Source organism: Phascolarctos cinereus, unplaced genomic scaffold (genome assembly GCF_003287225.1).
Source record: "Phascolarctos cinereus isolate Bilbo 61053 unplaced genomic scaffold, phaCin_HiC Scaffold_2;HRSCAF=192, whole genome shotgun sequence".
NCBI classification, from domain to species: domain Eukaryota; kingdom Metazoa; phylum Chordata; class Mammalia; order Diprotodontia; family Phascolarctidae; genus Phascolarctos; species Phascolarctos cinereus.
This window is the reverse complement of record NW_027555625.1, coordinates 41,245,844-41,260,046: the sequence shown is the minus strand read 5'-3', so window position 1 is coordinate 41,260,046 and position 14,203 is coordinate 41,245,844. Positions and strand designations below refer to the sequence as shown.

At 41.4% G+C, this 14,203-nt stretch overlaps 1 protein-coding gene across 2 annotated transcripts in view; it reads right to left on the bottom strand.

Moving 5' to 3' along the window:
- DRC7 (dynein regulatory complex subunit 7) overlaps positions 1-14,203 on the bottom strand; it is a 38,370-nt gene that overhangs the window by 19,752 nt on the left and 4,415 nt on the right. The window contains exons 2-8 of one of the 2 annotated variants that reach the window (XM_020963765.1): positions 13,709-13,908; positions 12,670-12,844; positions 9,697-9,822; positions 8,202-8,396; positions 6,917-7,075; positions 6,228-6,446; positions 136-267 (exon numbers count right to left, since the gene is read on the bottom strand). In XM_020963765.1, coding sequence (XP_020819424.1) covers positions 136-267; positions 6,228-6,446; positions 6,917-7,075; positions 8,202-8,396; positions 9,697-9,822; positions 12,670-12,844; positions 13,709-13,890 — 1,188 coding nt within the window. In that variant the 5' untranslated portion in view covers positions 13,891-13,908. The remainder of the gene's footprint in view (positions 1-135; positions 268-6,227; positions 6,447-6,916; positions 7,076-8,201; positions 8,397-9,696; positions 9,823-12,669; positions 12,845-13,708; positions 13,909-14,203) is intronic. The other variant, XM_020963766.1, reaches the window with a different exon arrangement.

Genomic DNA, 14,203 nt, shown 5'->3' with positions numbered 1-14,203 from the left:
GACTTGTCTTGCTTGAATCCATATTCCATCGGCCACTTCCTTTTCTGACTATAGTGAAGTTGTACATAGATAAAACACACACACACACACACACACACACACACAACACACACACACACACACACACCTGCTTACCAGATTTTCAATACCATCATCCTCTGTAAACTCCTCTTCTTCCTCTGTTTCATACAAAGATAGATAAGGCTTCTCAGTCTCCAAAAGCAAGAATTCCCACCGCACGGGATCTCCCAGGTCAAAGATGAGATCCTAAGAAGTAAAAAAAAACATTCTAAGCTTCAACTAACCTCAAACTGTTAGGACTTAACTCTTCAAAACATATCTAAATAGAACATGAAAACAAGGTTATTTAACAGAGATATAAAAAAATCTGAGGCTGGCAGAACATGCCCTGCTCTGAGCAGGCTCAGTGCTACCCAGAGCAACTATGTGGGCAATCAAGGCAGTGCAGAAGGGAGACAACAGTGTTAGGCGATTACTGGACATCAAATGCCAGAATTAGAAATGTCGGGTAGTCCAACTCTCTTTCATTTTACAGTTGAGTAGAGAAGTGCATTAACTAATACTCCCTGTTATTTTGTCCTGTTCCTCTTATGAAGAGATGACTTTGTAAAGAAGAGATGAGGAAAAGAAAGAGGAGAGAGGGAGACAGAGAGAAAGGAGAGACACAGAGAGAGGAGAGGGAGAGAGATGGAAAGGAAAGAGAGAGAGAGAAAGAGAGAGAGAGGTAGGGAGGGAGAGAGAAAGAGGTAGGGAGGGAGGGTGAGAGGGAGAGAAAAGAAAGAAAGAAAGAAAGAAAGAAAGAAAGAAAGAAAGAAAGAAAGAAAGAAAGAAAGAAGAAAGAAAGAAAGAAAAAGAAAGGAAGGAAGGAAGGAAGGAAGGAAGGAAGGAAAAGAAAGAAAGAAAGAAAGAAAGAAAAGAAGAAGGAAAGAAAGAAAGAAAGAAAGAAAGAAAGAAAGAAAGAAAGAAAGAAAGAAAGAAAGAAAGAAAGAAAGAAAGAAAGAAAGAAGGAAGGAAAGAAAGAAAGATGCAGAGTGGAAGGGAGAGTCAGTGAGAAGGGGGAAATGAGTGAAGGCAAGACCCCATTGCACGGACTTTATGCAGACCAAAAGCTTTGCTATAAGGGAGAGAGGAGTGAAAACTGTTAACTAGGGAATTTTGATGATCAGATGACACATTTACTCTGAAATAGCAGAATGTTAAAAGTTACCCCTATTAGAGAGAGATTAAAGGCTATAGAAAAAGCTGCCTGTAAAGGCTTTTGGTCTCAAGCTGTCCTGCAGCTCTAAAATGCTGTGATTAGAGTTTTGTGTGCATATGTATTAATTATTATATTTCAAAATGTGTTATCTTGTTTAGAGAAGGATTTTAAAGAACTATCAAAACTTAGATATGGGGAGAAGTCAAGATGGTAGAAAGAGAAATATGTTTGCCTAGGTCACCCAACACACCTCCTCCACAACCACCTAGAAAACATGTCAGACCAATTTCTGATTGGGAAAGCCAATGACCAGTCAAACTGAGTCATTTTTCTAGCCCAGGGCTGCTCAGGAAGATAGAGGTCTGTGGATGCTGGAGAGGGGACTGGTCAGGAAAACAGTGCAGCGGCAGCAGCAAAGCAACAGGTAGAAGTGGCAGCTTCCTGTGGTTGTGGTAGTGATGGCATCAGTGGCAGGGAACATCGCAGTGCCCAGGGACTGAGACTGAACACCAGGTCAGGAAGTACCAGAGCAGAAAGAAGACGATGACTCGAAAATATCTACAAGCAAAACTTCAAAGCAAAAAATATCTACAAGCAAACCTGCAAATTGAACATAAAGCCAACAGGTATTCCTAGAAGAGTGAAGGAAAGAGATTTTTTAAAAAGTTTTAAAAAAGATTTAAAAACTCACGTAAGAGTGGTAGAGGAAAAATTGGAAAAGAAATGAAAATTATCCATGAAAGCTTTGAAAAGAGAATTAATAATTTGGCAAAAGAGGCACAAAAAATATTGAAGAAAATAGCTCCTTAGAAATCAGATTGGTTAAATGGCAAAAGAGTTATAAAACCTCATTGAAGAAAATACTCCTTAAAAATTAAAATTGGTCAAGTGGAAGGTAATGACTCCATGAGATATCAAGAAATAATGAAGCAAAGTCAAAAAGACTTTTTAAAAAAAAGCAAATTGAGAGCAAATGGATAATTTAAGAATTATTGGACTACTGAAAGTCATGGACAGAAAAAGAACCTAGATACCATATTCCAAGAAAATATAGGGGGGAAAAATGTCTAGATGTCTTATAACAAGAGGGCAAACTGGAAATAAAGGAATTCACTGGTTCCTTCCTGAAATCCCAAATCAGAACTCCCAGAAATATTACAGTCCGAATCCAGAGCTCCCAAGTCAAGGAAGAAACACTAAAAGCAGCCAAAAGAAAGAATTCAAGTACTGCAAACCCATAGTCAAGATCTCTCAAAATTTAGCAGCTACCACCATAAAGAAATAGAAACCTTGCAATATGCCAGGAGGCAAAGGGTCTAGGGTTACAATCAAGAATAACATACTCAGCAAAACTGAGTATAATTCTATGGAGAGAAAATGGATATTTAAAGAAATAAAGGACTTTCAAGTATTCCTGATGAAAGGATCAGGGCTGAAGAGAAAATCTGGCATTCAACCATGAGACTCAAGAGGAGCACAAAAAGGCAAACAAGTGAGAAGTCATAAAGGATTAAACAAGGTTACACTGTTTAAATTCTTATATGGGGAGATGTTATATATAACCTCTCAGAACTTTATCATTAATTAGAGTTAGGGTCTTAGAGAGAATTTAAGTAGAGAGTCTGGGTGTGATTCTATTATGTTTGGATTATCTCAAAAAAAAAAGAATTTAAGGTGAAGAAGAGGAATGTATTGGGAGAGGTTGAAGGGAAAGGAAGAATGGCTAATGCTTTCTCACATAAATGAAATATGAAAGGAAGAATTTATATAATGGAAGGGCTAAAGTGAGGGGACTCAACACTTGAACTCTCATCTGAATTGGTTCAAATAAGGAAGAATATGCATACACACATAGTTGGGTATAGAAATTCATTTTACCCAAGAAGAAAGTAGGAGGGGAAGGGGTTAAGAGAAAAAGGGGATAAATAAAAGGGAGGGTAGATTAATGGAGGGTGTGGTCAGAAGTAAAAACAAATTCTTAAGGAGGGCACAGAGTAAAAAAGAGAAGAAGTGTAAGAGAATTAGAAGAGAATATATAATCAGCAATCATAACTGTGAATGTGAATGGAACGAACTTACCCATCAAATGGTGGACGATAGCAGAATAGGTTGCAAATAAGAATCTAGCAATATGTTATGTACAAGAAACATACTTGAAACATAAATATACATGTAGAATTAAAATAATGGGCTGGAACAAAATCTATTATCCTTTAGCTGAAGTAAAAAAAAGTGAAGGTGGCAATCATAAAATCAAACAAAGCAAAAGCAAAAATAGAACTATTTAAAAGAGATAAACAGAAAAACTTCATTTTGTCAAAAGGTACCACAGACAATGAATTAATATGTACATCAAATAGCACAGCATCTATATTCTCAAAGCAAAAGTTAAATGAATTACAGGAGGAAATAGTAAAATTTTAATAGTGAGAGGACCTCAATTTATCCCTCTCAGACTAGTATAAATCTAATCATAAAATAAAAAAAGAAAGACATTAAGAAGATGAATAGAATTTTGGAAAAGTTAGGTATGTTCGACCTCTGGAGACTATTGAATGGGAATGTAAGAGGGTGTGCCTATTTCTCAGTTGTGTATGGAAAATCTAAATATATGGAGAAACATGAATTGCTCATGGTTAGGACAAGTCGATATAATAAAAATGGCAATACTATGTAAATTAATTAACTTATTCTATGCCATACCAACCAAACTACCAAAGAATTACTTATAGAAGTAGAAAAAAACCAAAATTCATCTCAATGTACAAAGGCCAATAATATCAAGGGAATCAATGAAAAAATGGGAAAGAAGGAGGCTTAGCAGTACTGAATCTCAAACTATGCCACACAGTTGTAACCATCAAAACAATTTGGCATGGGTAAGAGATAGAGTGGCTGATTAAAGAGACAAATTAGGTACACAAAATATAGAAGCAAATGAGCACAGTAATGTAACTATTTGACAAACCCAAAGATCCCAGCTACTGGGGCAAGAACTCACTATTTGACAAAGCCTATTGGGAAAACTGAAAAGTAGTCTGACAGAAACTAGGGATAGATCAACATTTCACAGTGCATATCAAGATAAGCTCAAAATGGGTACATGATTTAAGAATCAAGGGTGTTAATAAGCAAATTGGTAGAGCATGGAAGAAATTACTTGTCAGATCTATGGATAGGAGAAGATTTCATGATTAAACAAAAGATTCACAGGAAGTAAAATGGATCACTTTGACTGCAAAAAATTAAAATATTTTCACACAAACAAAACCAGTGAAGGTAATACTAGGAGAAAAGCAGGAAATTGGGAAAAATTTTTGCAGCAAGTTTTTCAGACTACCACCTCACACTCAGCAAATTGGCTAAGATGAAAAAATAGGAAAACATCAAATGCTGGAAAGGGTGGGGAGAAAATAGGTACACTAATGCACTGTTGGTGGAGTTGTGAACTAGTCTAACTAATCTGAAGAACAATTTGGAACTATGCCTAAAAAGCTATTAAATGGTAACCCAGTAATACTGCTATTAGGTCTATACCCCAAAGAGATTAAAGAAAGAGGGAAGACCTCATTTGCACAAACATATTTATAGCAGTTCTTTTTATGGTACCAAAGAATTGGAAACTGAGGGGATGTCCATTAGTTGGGGATAAATTGAACAATTTATGGTTTATGGATGTGATGGAATATTATTGTGCTATAAGAAATGATGAAGAGGATAGTTTCAGAAAGTAACCTGAAAAGATTTGTATGAACTGATGTAAAGTGAAATGAACAGAACCAGGAAAACATTTTATAAAGTAACAACAATACTGTAAAGGTAACTGTAAAAGACTTAGTTACTCTGATCAACACAGTGACCCATCACAATTGCAAATGACTCATGATGAAAAATACTATCTACCTCCAGATAGAGAGCTCATAGAGCCAGAGTGCAGGTTAAAGCATGTTTTTTCCCTTTCCTTTTTTTCTGTATGTTGTGTGTGTGTGTGTGTGTGTGTGTGTGCGTGCATGTGTGTATGAGAGAGAGAGAAAAAAACACAGCTAATGCAAAAATTTATTTTGCATGACTATACATATTTATGATGAGTTTTATTTTTCTTGGGGGAAATGGAGAGAATTTGGACCTGCAAATAAATTTAAAAATAAACATCTAGATAAAATTAGATATATTTCACACTAACTTTAAATTATTCTTGACCATTGTTCAATCTAAACATGGGCTTCCTCATAGGATATATCATCTATATCTATATCAATATTTATATCTATTTCTATGTCTCCACATCTAGACCTATATTCCTAAAAACGGCTTTTTAATTCTTTTAAAAAGGGTGAATTAGAAAGTACAATATCAATATCCTATAGCCTCAAGGAACAGACAGGTTTAGCAACGGCCAAAGATAATTAAACATTAGTGAAGAACGTATCTGATTTTACCTAGGTATTTATAGTTCTTTAAATCTTACTCTAAATTGGGTGTCATTTTTTCAAATATAGTAATTAGTTATTTAGGCTGAAGGGAAAACTTAACAATAATGCCTGAATGGTTATTTTAAAGAGTATAGTGGCCAATTTGCTTTCTCTGTCTACCTGGAAAAGATCACATGGAGACGGGACAAAATTGAGCAAAGGGAAAAATCTCCTGATGGAAAGATATGGAAAGAAGCTAGAATGTGAAATAAAAGGAGGTTGTTACCTCTTTTTTGGATATATTCTCCCTTGACCTAGGATTTTTTGGGTATATAGTATTGCCTGAAGGCAGGAGGATAGACTCAAAGATCACTCTAGCCCTTAGGGTCTAGACAATGGAAAAGGCATGTGTTATGCCTCAGAGAACTCAGGTTTCCCCAATAGGTCATGTACTTTTTTCATCTTTTCTTTTTTTATTTTTGCTAGTCTTCAGCAAGGATGCCTATTACCCCTGAACGTGCACAAGGCAGTACCAAAAGTCCAAGCTCTGTTCCTCTGGTTGGCCTGGGCTGGGGTGTTTCCTTCCATGGCAGTACCTTGCAACCATTCCAGCAATCCTGCATGTTGACCCAATAGTTCTTATGGTTCCAGATGCTTTCAATTCCAAGGAAATGTTCATCTTGAGTGCTGTAGCTGCGGGCGGTAAACGGATCAATGAAGAAGCTCTCGGGCACCTCACGTCTTCCACACAGGATGAGGACCCATGCATGGATCCGAAGACCATGCATTGGGTCTGGAGGTGGTTTATCCAATTCCTGAGAGGAGAGGAACAGTCAGCAATAATGTGGCTGTTGTTATGGGCCTAGGAAGACACAACCTGGGTGGGAGGGGTGTCGTTAGGCATGGGTCTGGTGCCCCAGAAGAATAATGTAGGCTTTTCTTATGGGAGGAAATGGCTATGCCTCAATTCCTGGAAAACCATCTAGTAGTCTGGAACCTCGGGACTGGAAGATTATCCCTTCATGTCTAGCAAAAGACCCAGGAAGACTTCCAACATATGTCTCTAGGAAATGGAAGGAAGAAGGTGGTAAGAGAGGCAGTTAAGACTCAGAGAAAAAAAAAAACCCAGAAAGTAAAGCTCCGAATTCAGATACAGACTCCACTAGTGAGTGGCCACAGGCCTTTCCCTAAGTCTCAGTTTCTCCCGTATGCATAAGCATCTCCTTGAGGTGTCCTGATCAGTGTGTTCAGGAAGTCTCACACTTGTGTAGCTCACGGAACCCACCAATAGTCTTTCTTCTTCTTCCTTCCGTTTCTTCTCCTGTGCAGCGATAATTTCTGCCTCCTTCTTGGCTACTTGAGCAAGCTCAAACTTGCTGCGAAGGTCCCTTGGGGGTTTGATCGTGTACTTTTTGGGCACTACCTTCTCTTTTTCTTCAGCAACCTATAGCCCAAAAAGAAATAATGAGGATGATGATAATGATAATAAATATTAGCATTTATAGAGTCCTTTAAGGTTTACAAAGTGCTTTATGTACGTTAACTCTTCTTGTCTTCACAAAAATCCTGGGAGTTAGGTGCTATCATGATCTCCATTTTATAGTTGGGGAAACCGAGTCAGACAGAGGTTAAGTGACTTGTCCAGGGTCATACCACTACTAAGTATTTGAGGTCAGATTTGAACTCAGAACTTTCTGACTCTGCGTCTAGTGATGTACCCTCAGTGCCATCCAGCTGCTTAGGATGGGATGGGTACAAGAACCTGAATCTCTTTGTACTCTAACCCAATACCCTAAGCAATGAAGGATGTCATCAGAAAACCTTTATAAGGAGTCATCTTCCCTCCCACATATGTTGCTCTGTGCCCTAAAATATGTAACCTTTCCATTAAGTTGCTGTGTGGTCTTAGGTGAGCCTTTTTACATTTCTGGGTCTCAATTTCCTCATCTGTAAAATGGAGAAAGCAACACCTGCCTGGTGCTTTCCACACGACTTTGTGATGATTAAAGGAGACAACGGATGGAGAAGTGCTGCTCCATCAGTCAGCTAATAAGCATCTATTAAGAGCTTACTATGTGCCAGGCACTGTGCTGGGCACTTTATAAATATAATCTCATTTGATCTTCACAATAGACCTAGAGGTGGGTGCCATTATAATACTCACTTTGTAGTTGAGGAAACTGAGGCAGGGGTTAAGTGACTTGCCCATATAGCTAGGAAGTGAGGTCAGATATGAACTAAGGTCTTCCTGACTCCAGGCCCAGTGTGCTATTACTTAACTGCCCATGATGGACGTCAGATCGGAGGCCATAAGACCTGGATGGCCCAGGGCAATGAATAGTCCCACCATCGGGCAAGATTCTATTGTTATGTGCTGTGCTCCTTTGTTGTCTAGTCTTTTTTCTCTTCTTCCAATGAAATGGAATGGCTAGTGAAATTCTTTTTCTACTTCATGAAGAAGTAAGGGGACGGTCACTAGTCACTAATCAATAATAATAGTCCTCTGTTTCATTTATGAAAAAGTAAGGGGATGAAGGAGTTCCCCAGCCCCAGATCTAGCCACCTCTCACCTCCTTGGGTTTCTTCAGTAGGGGGCATACCTCCCGTGTCAGGTCCATGGAACAGAGGTCCTGGGTGGCATAGCCGCTGACACAGTAGGCATCGTAGCCAGCACCAATGAGCAGGGAGCATAGCAGGATGCTGAAGTCGAAGCAGTTCCCCCTCTGGTACTTGAGGACAGAGGTAGGGGAGAACAGATATTCTGGCTGGGACAAGCAGAAGTACGTGGGTCAGGTAGTGGGTCCTGGAAGCCCTTTGGTCAGGGAGCAGTCCCTGGCTTCTCTGCCTACTGGGAACACAACCCCACCTGAAGTCTGTGCTCATAGGGCAAGGGGGGAGAATCAGTCAGTAGAGTGGAAAGAGCCTTGGATTTGGAATTGGGGTCCCTACCTACACTACTAATGGGACTAATCTCTAGGTTACTTTCTAGGTCTGTTTCTTCCTCTCTAAAATGAAAGGGTTGGATGATTATGATGAAGACGATGATGATGATGATGAAGATGATATTATTTAGGTAACACTTTAAGTTTTGCAAAGTCTGTAAAAGATGTCATCTCATTTGATCTTTATAATAATCCTATGAAGTAGTTTCTCTTATTGACCCCATTTTACAGATGAAGAAACTGAGGCTGAGGAAGGGGAAATGGCTGGCCCAGGTCATACAGCTATATAATGCCTGAGGCAGGATTTGAATCCAGGTCTTCCTGACCCCAAGTCTGACACTCTATACACTTTGCCACCTGGCTGGTGATTATTAAGGATCCTTCCAGCTCCAGATCCCATAATCCTAGGAAAGTTATAGGTTCAGTCCTCTAGTCTGAGGAATTCCCTCTGCAGTATCTGCTGGAAGATTCAAGGATGGGGAGCCCATTACTTCTGAAGGCAGCCAACTCCATCCAATTGCCAAGAATTTCTGTATATTGTACCCAACTCTGCTTCCCTTTACTCCTACCCCTAGTTCGTTCTGCCTTTTGGGGGGGAAATGATTGCCCCTGCTGCCTTTTGGTGACTAATTTGTCTCTCCTAAGATAACCTCCTTATGTTTCTCACTCCCACCCTCCAATCAATTAATCAACAAGCAATTATAATTGCCAATGCTGTATGATCAAAGCCCAGTCATGGATGGCATGGGGTGCTGTCAGAGGACCCTGAAGTGGGAACTATTCTTCTTCTGTATATTCTCCACCCAGAGCCCTGCCTGAAGTCACAGGTGGATGGGGAGCAAAGAGTTAAAAAGAGGAAGGCAATTAGGAGTACCTGTCCTTCTCTTCCTTGATGGTAGGCAGATACCTGGCATCAATCCACCTGCTTAGTGTTTAAAAACACACTGCCTCAGTCAGCCATGGCATCTTCCACTCAGTTCTGCCCCAGACTCACTGAGTGACCCGTAACCAGATGTTCCCCCCCCCTTATCCCCAACATACCAGAGGCCTTCAGTTCTAGCCATCTGTAAAATATCCATGTCATGCTTCTGCATGGAGCACTGAGGTGCTGTAAAGCTCTTACCAGCTTGATGGCGGATGGCAGGGGCACCATAGTGAGGAAATCAGAGACAAATTCAGCACAGCTATCCCAGTTGTAGAGCTCTGGGTAGGGCATCAGCGTTGGGCGGATTGTGGTGCTCACAAACTTCTGGAAGGAGAGGTGAGGCTTGAGCTGGGGCTTAGAGGCACCCCTCCTCAAATTGCCTTAAGGCCCTTGGGAGTAAGGAAACAATTCTGCCCAGAATGGCCACTACAGACCTTAACTACTCTGCAGGTTAGGCATTGAACCCCCAAGAGACTCCCTGATAGAATACAGGATCTAGCTCCTAGAAGAACCAGGTCATCTTTCAGACTATAAGTTCCCTGAGAGCAGAGAGTATGGCACCTAGAGAATGCCTGCTGAGTTGAATTGAATTATCCTATTGTTACAAGCAAAATCTATAATGTCCTCCACCCCAGGGGACACTCGCATAGGCTAGCAGGGAGAGATCCTTTCTTCTCCCAATAGCAGCTCCTCCCTGCAATTTCTATTATTCCTAGAAACTTCTCCTTCCCCCTCCTTATTTACACCCTTCCCATTCTCCTTGGAGTTACTGTGCTGACTTTTGGGCACAAAGATGATGTATTAACTTGCTGGGTGTCAGATACATACTTTCAGCTGTGTCTCAAGGGAAGTGATGTTGCATGGTGAGAGGAGCATTTAACGGAAGACTTGGATTCATGTTTTTGCTCCACTACTAACTGGTCCCTGTAGCCTTGGGCAAATCACTTTGCTTCCCTGAGCCTTAGTTCCCCAACTGCAAATGGAAGCCAATGGGCTAACGGATCAACAAGACCCCTCTCAACTCTCAATCCTACAATCCTAGAAAAATAACTGCATCCGAGGCTCAGTTACCCAGTCCAATTGCACCTCACCAGGAAATCCCTCAACAACATCGTGGACAATTGGGACATTCAGCTTCTGCTTGGAGACCTCCAGGGATGGAGAAACTCATTACCTCCTAAGATGATACATTCCACTTGTGGACAGCTCTGGTTCTTAGAATGATCTCTAATGTCCCTCTAACATTCTATGGGGCAGAGGTGGCCTGAACCCAGCCATCTACACTCTGTCCCCTCATCTGCCTTGTAAACAGTGATTGAGAAAGTTGGTCCTTGAAGAAGAGATGAGAGAATGCACTTCTTTACCTTCTTTGCAGAGTTTTGGGGGGAGAACTCCTCCTCCTCCTCTCATCTGTGGACCAGTTTATACTGTCAGATTCAATTCATCAGGTTTGTTTGTTGACTCTCCCTTTATTTCCCTTTTTTCTTCTCTTTTTCTTTCATTCCCCTGTCCCTCCCTCTCTTCCTCCTTCCCTCCTTCCCTTCCTTCCTTCCTTCTTTGCTTCCTTCCTTCTTTCATTTCTTTTTCTCTATATCTGTCTTTCATTGAAAGGGATGGCTCTTTCAGTAGGGTAGAGGGATTCAGAAATGAAATTATATAAAAGCAAAAAGTTATCAATAAAACTTACAAATCTTCAAATACAGGGAAAAAGTGGTTGAGGTAGCAGACCAGCATTAAGAATTTAGCTGCTGTCTGTGAAGTAGGGCATATCTCTGAGAAGGGAACTGGTTCCTTTGGGTGTCATGTCTATAATCTTAGTTACATTAGTGTCATATATCAACCGAGCTCCCCAGCCCTATATGCATTCTCCAATGCAGATTGGCATCTAGTGTGTAAATTGTAGTCTTGTGTCAGAGGCAACACTTGAACTCAAATCTTTCTGACTCTGATGCTATGCACTAAGTCATGATGCTTGCCCCTCCCTTTCCCATTCCGGTCTTTGTGTTTATCTCTTTCTCTGTCTCCCCCTCTTTCTGTCTCTATTCTCTCTCTCTCTCTCTCTCTCTCTCTCTCTCTCTCTCTCTCTCTCTCTCTCTCTCTCTCTCTCTCTGTCTCTCCCCCCCCATATCTATATGTCCCTCAAATCCTGTCTCTGTATTTCTGTCTCTCTCATAAAATAGCCTCCCTTAGGGCAGAGGAGATGCAGAAGGTTATGGTCATGAGTAATATAGTGACAATAACACAGTGGTCACTCTCCTTTGATGCCCATGGAATGGTTGGTAGGCTTCTACTCTATTTATTCTCATGAATATTCATTCATTGTCCTTCCACAAGGGGCTGTGGAGCCTTCTGGATGGGGAATGCTTTGTCTCTAGTGTATTCCTTCTAGCATGGAGCATGTGTTCAGTCTGATGCATGAATGGGTAGATTTTTAAAACCAAAAGATTATTTGAAAACAAGTCTGGGTAAAGAAATCCAAAGAAGTGGATTTGCTCCAAAGGTCAGATCCAAAGGGAAACCATCTTCTTTCCTTCGTTTTCTAATGAGAATGATAAGCCAGCCATTCTCTTCTTTCCCCTCCCACCCTGCTCTATTGCTCAGAGCCCTATAGTAAATCCTTCTAGGGGATGCAGTATTTTTACAGAGGATAGGGCACCCATCTCCCAACTCCAAGCCATCCTCTGATCATTCCCCCCTCACCCTCTCCTTTACCTCCTGACCTCCTTCAAGACAGCTTAGTTCCCACCTTCTGCAGGAGGGCGTGATCAGTCTCTACAGCAGTGAGTGCCTTCCCTCAGAGATTGCCTTCCATCAGCACTGATTATACTTGGTACATACATAGTAGTTTGTGTGTCATTTCTCCCACAAGAATAGAAGCACCCTGAGGGCAGGGACCATGTTTTTGTCTTTTTTGTATCATTAATACTGAATAGGGTGCCTGGCACATAGTCAATGTTTACTGATGAACTGATTAACCCTGGACCTCCCTCTCCTAAGCTGTAAAACAAAAGGTGCTGGAACAGGTGATTTCCTGAAATCCTCTGATCTTATGATCAGTTTGCTTATTGGAAAAAGACCCTCAAAGGTTTGCCCTTTGCTACCTCTAAAGACTGCCAGTTCTAAGTCTATGTTCCTCTAATCCTATGGCCTTTTCCCTTCCTTTGTCCTTACCGGCACATCACACTCATTCAGTGGATGGAGAAAGAGCGGCTCTCGGTCTGGGCACAGGTGGTTGTATTGACGGGCAAAATTATCTGCCACCTGTAGGAGCAGTTGCTCCTTGGCACTGTTAGCTCTGTAAGATGGTGGCAGCGTGGATGTGTCTATGGTACTCTTTGAGAATATCCTGTAGCACAGAGATGGAGAAAGATGGATTAAGGGGTGAAAGAATGGAGACAAATTCTGAAGCATCATCTAGACCTTCCTCCCTGTCCTCTAGCCCTATGCCCCACTGACTGGACACACTGTCTAAAATTTCACCATGAGAGAGTCCTTCCTTTGGATGAACAAGGCTTTCTTTTGGCTCTCTTCACAAAAATGTGCCTGAGCGGAGAGGACTCGTTAGGCTATTGATTGCTCATTGGAATTTGAAGTCAGAAGACTTGGTGATGTCCTGGTCCTGTTACATACTGGCTGTTGACCTCAAGCAAGTTACAAACTCTCAGTGTGCCCACCCGGAGTCTCTAAGACTTCATAAGTGGGTAAGAAAATGCCAGTCTTCACTGATAGAGAAAGTTCCTCGCTGGGAATCATAGGTTAAGCCAAAAAACGATTAAGACCTAGGTATGAGTTCTTTGTCAGATAATTCATCTCATCCAGCTGAGATCAGGGCCATGAGGGAATGGAAGCTTTATGCCAGGAATAAGGGTTTTTGGAGAGCTGTCGGCAGAAGGCAGGACTTGGGGGGGTTATGTATGTGGTCAGGGAACTCACTCTGTGCCCAGGTCCAAGAGGCACCAGAGGAGCAGTGGGTGAGAGGAGGATGGGAAGGAAAGAGCAGCAGGAAATGCTGCAGACAGACCTTTGGGGTGCTAGAGGCTCCCAACCCCTAAACCCCTTCAGCCACCGGTTTACTCTGTGACAATGGGGAAATTGATTCTACCATTTTGTTTGCCTATTTCCCTATCTAGCCAGTGGGAAGAAGGATGCCTGTCTTCTTCCTAGCTTCTCCTACTTCTAGTCCAGCCTACTTGTCTCCCCTCTTACTAACACAGGATCTTCGGGGATGTGGACTTCAATTTCGCTCAGCTTCTGCTCCAGATCTATGAGCTCTTCTTGATTGAGGATGGTATCTTCTCTTTCTTTCTCTGCAGCCCTCCTTGCTGCTTGCTCAGCCTCTGCTTCTCTTTCTGCTGCCTCCTCCTCTTCTATTTTCTCCTTCAGGACTTCCATGTTAACTACTACCTAGCTCTGAAAACAAGAAGGGTAAGCACGATGGATGAAGAGCTCTGGATTAGAAGACAGGAGCCCCAGTTTCCAGTCTGTGCTCTTGCTATCTCACTTTCTGACTTTGGACAAGCCCCTTCCCCTCACTGGGTCTCCATCTCCTTTTCTGAAAAAATGAAGGTTTCAGACTCAATGATCTCTAAAATGGTTTCCAACTGTAACATTCTACGGTTTCATGTTTTCTCTATTCAGACACATGGCAGCTCAACCTGGGTAACATTGGGCAATCTTAGAATGAGCTCTCTTTACCTCAATGGCA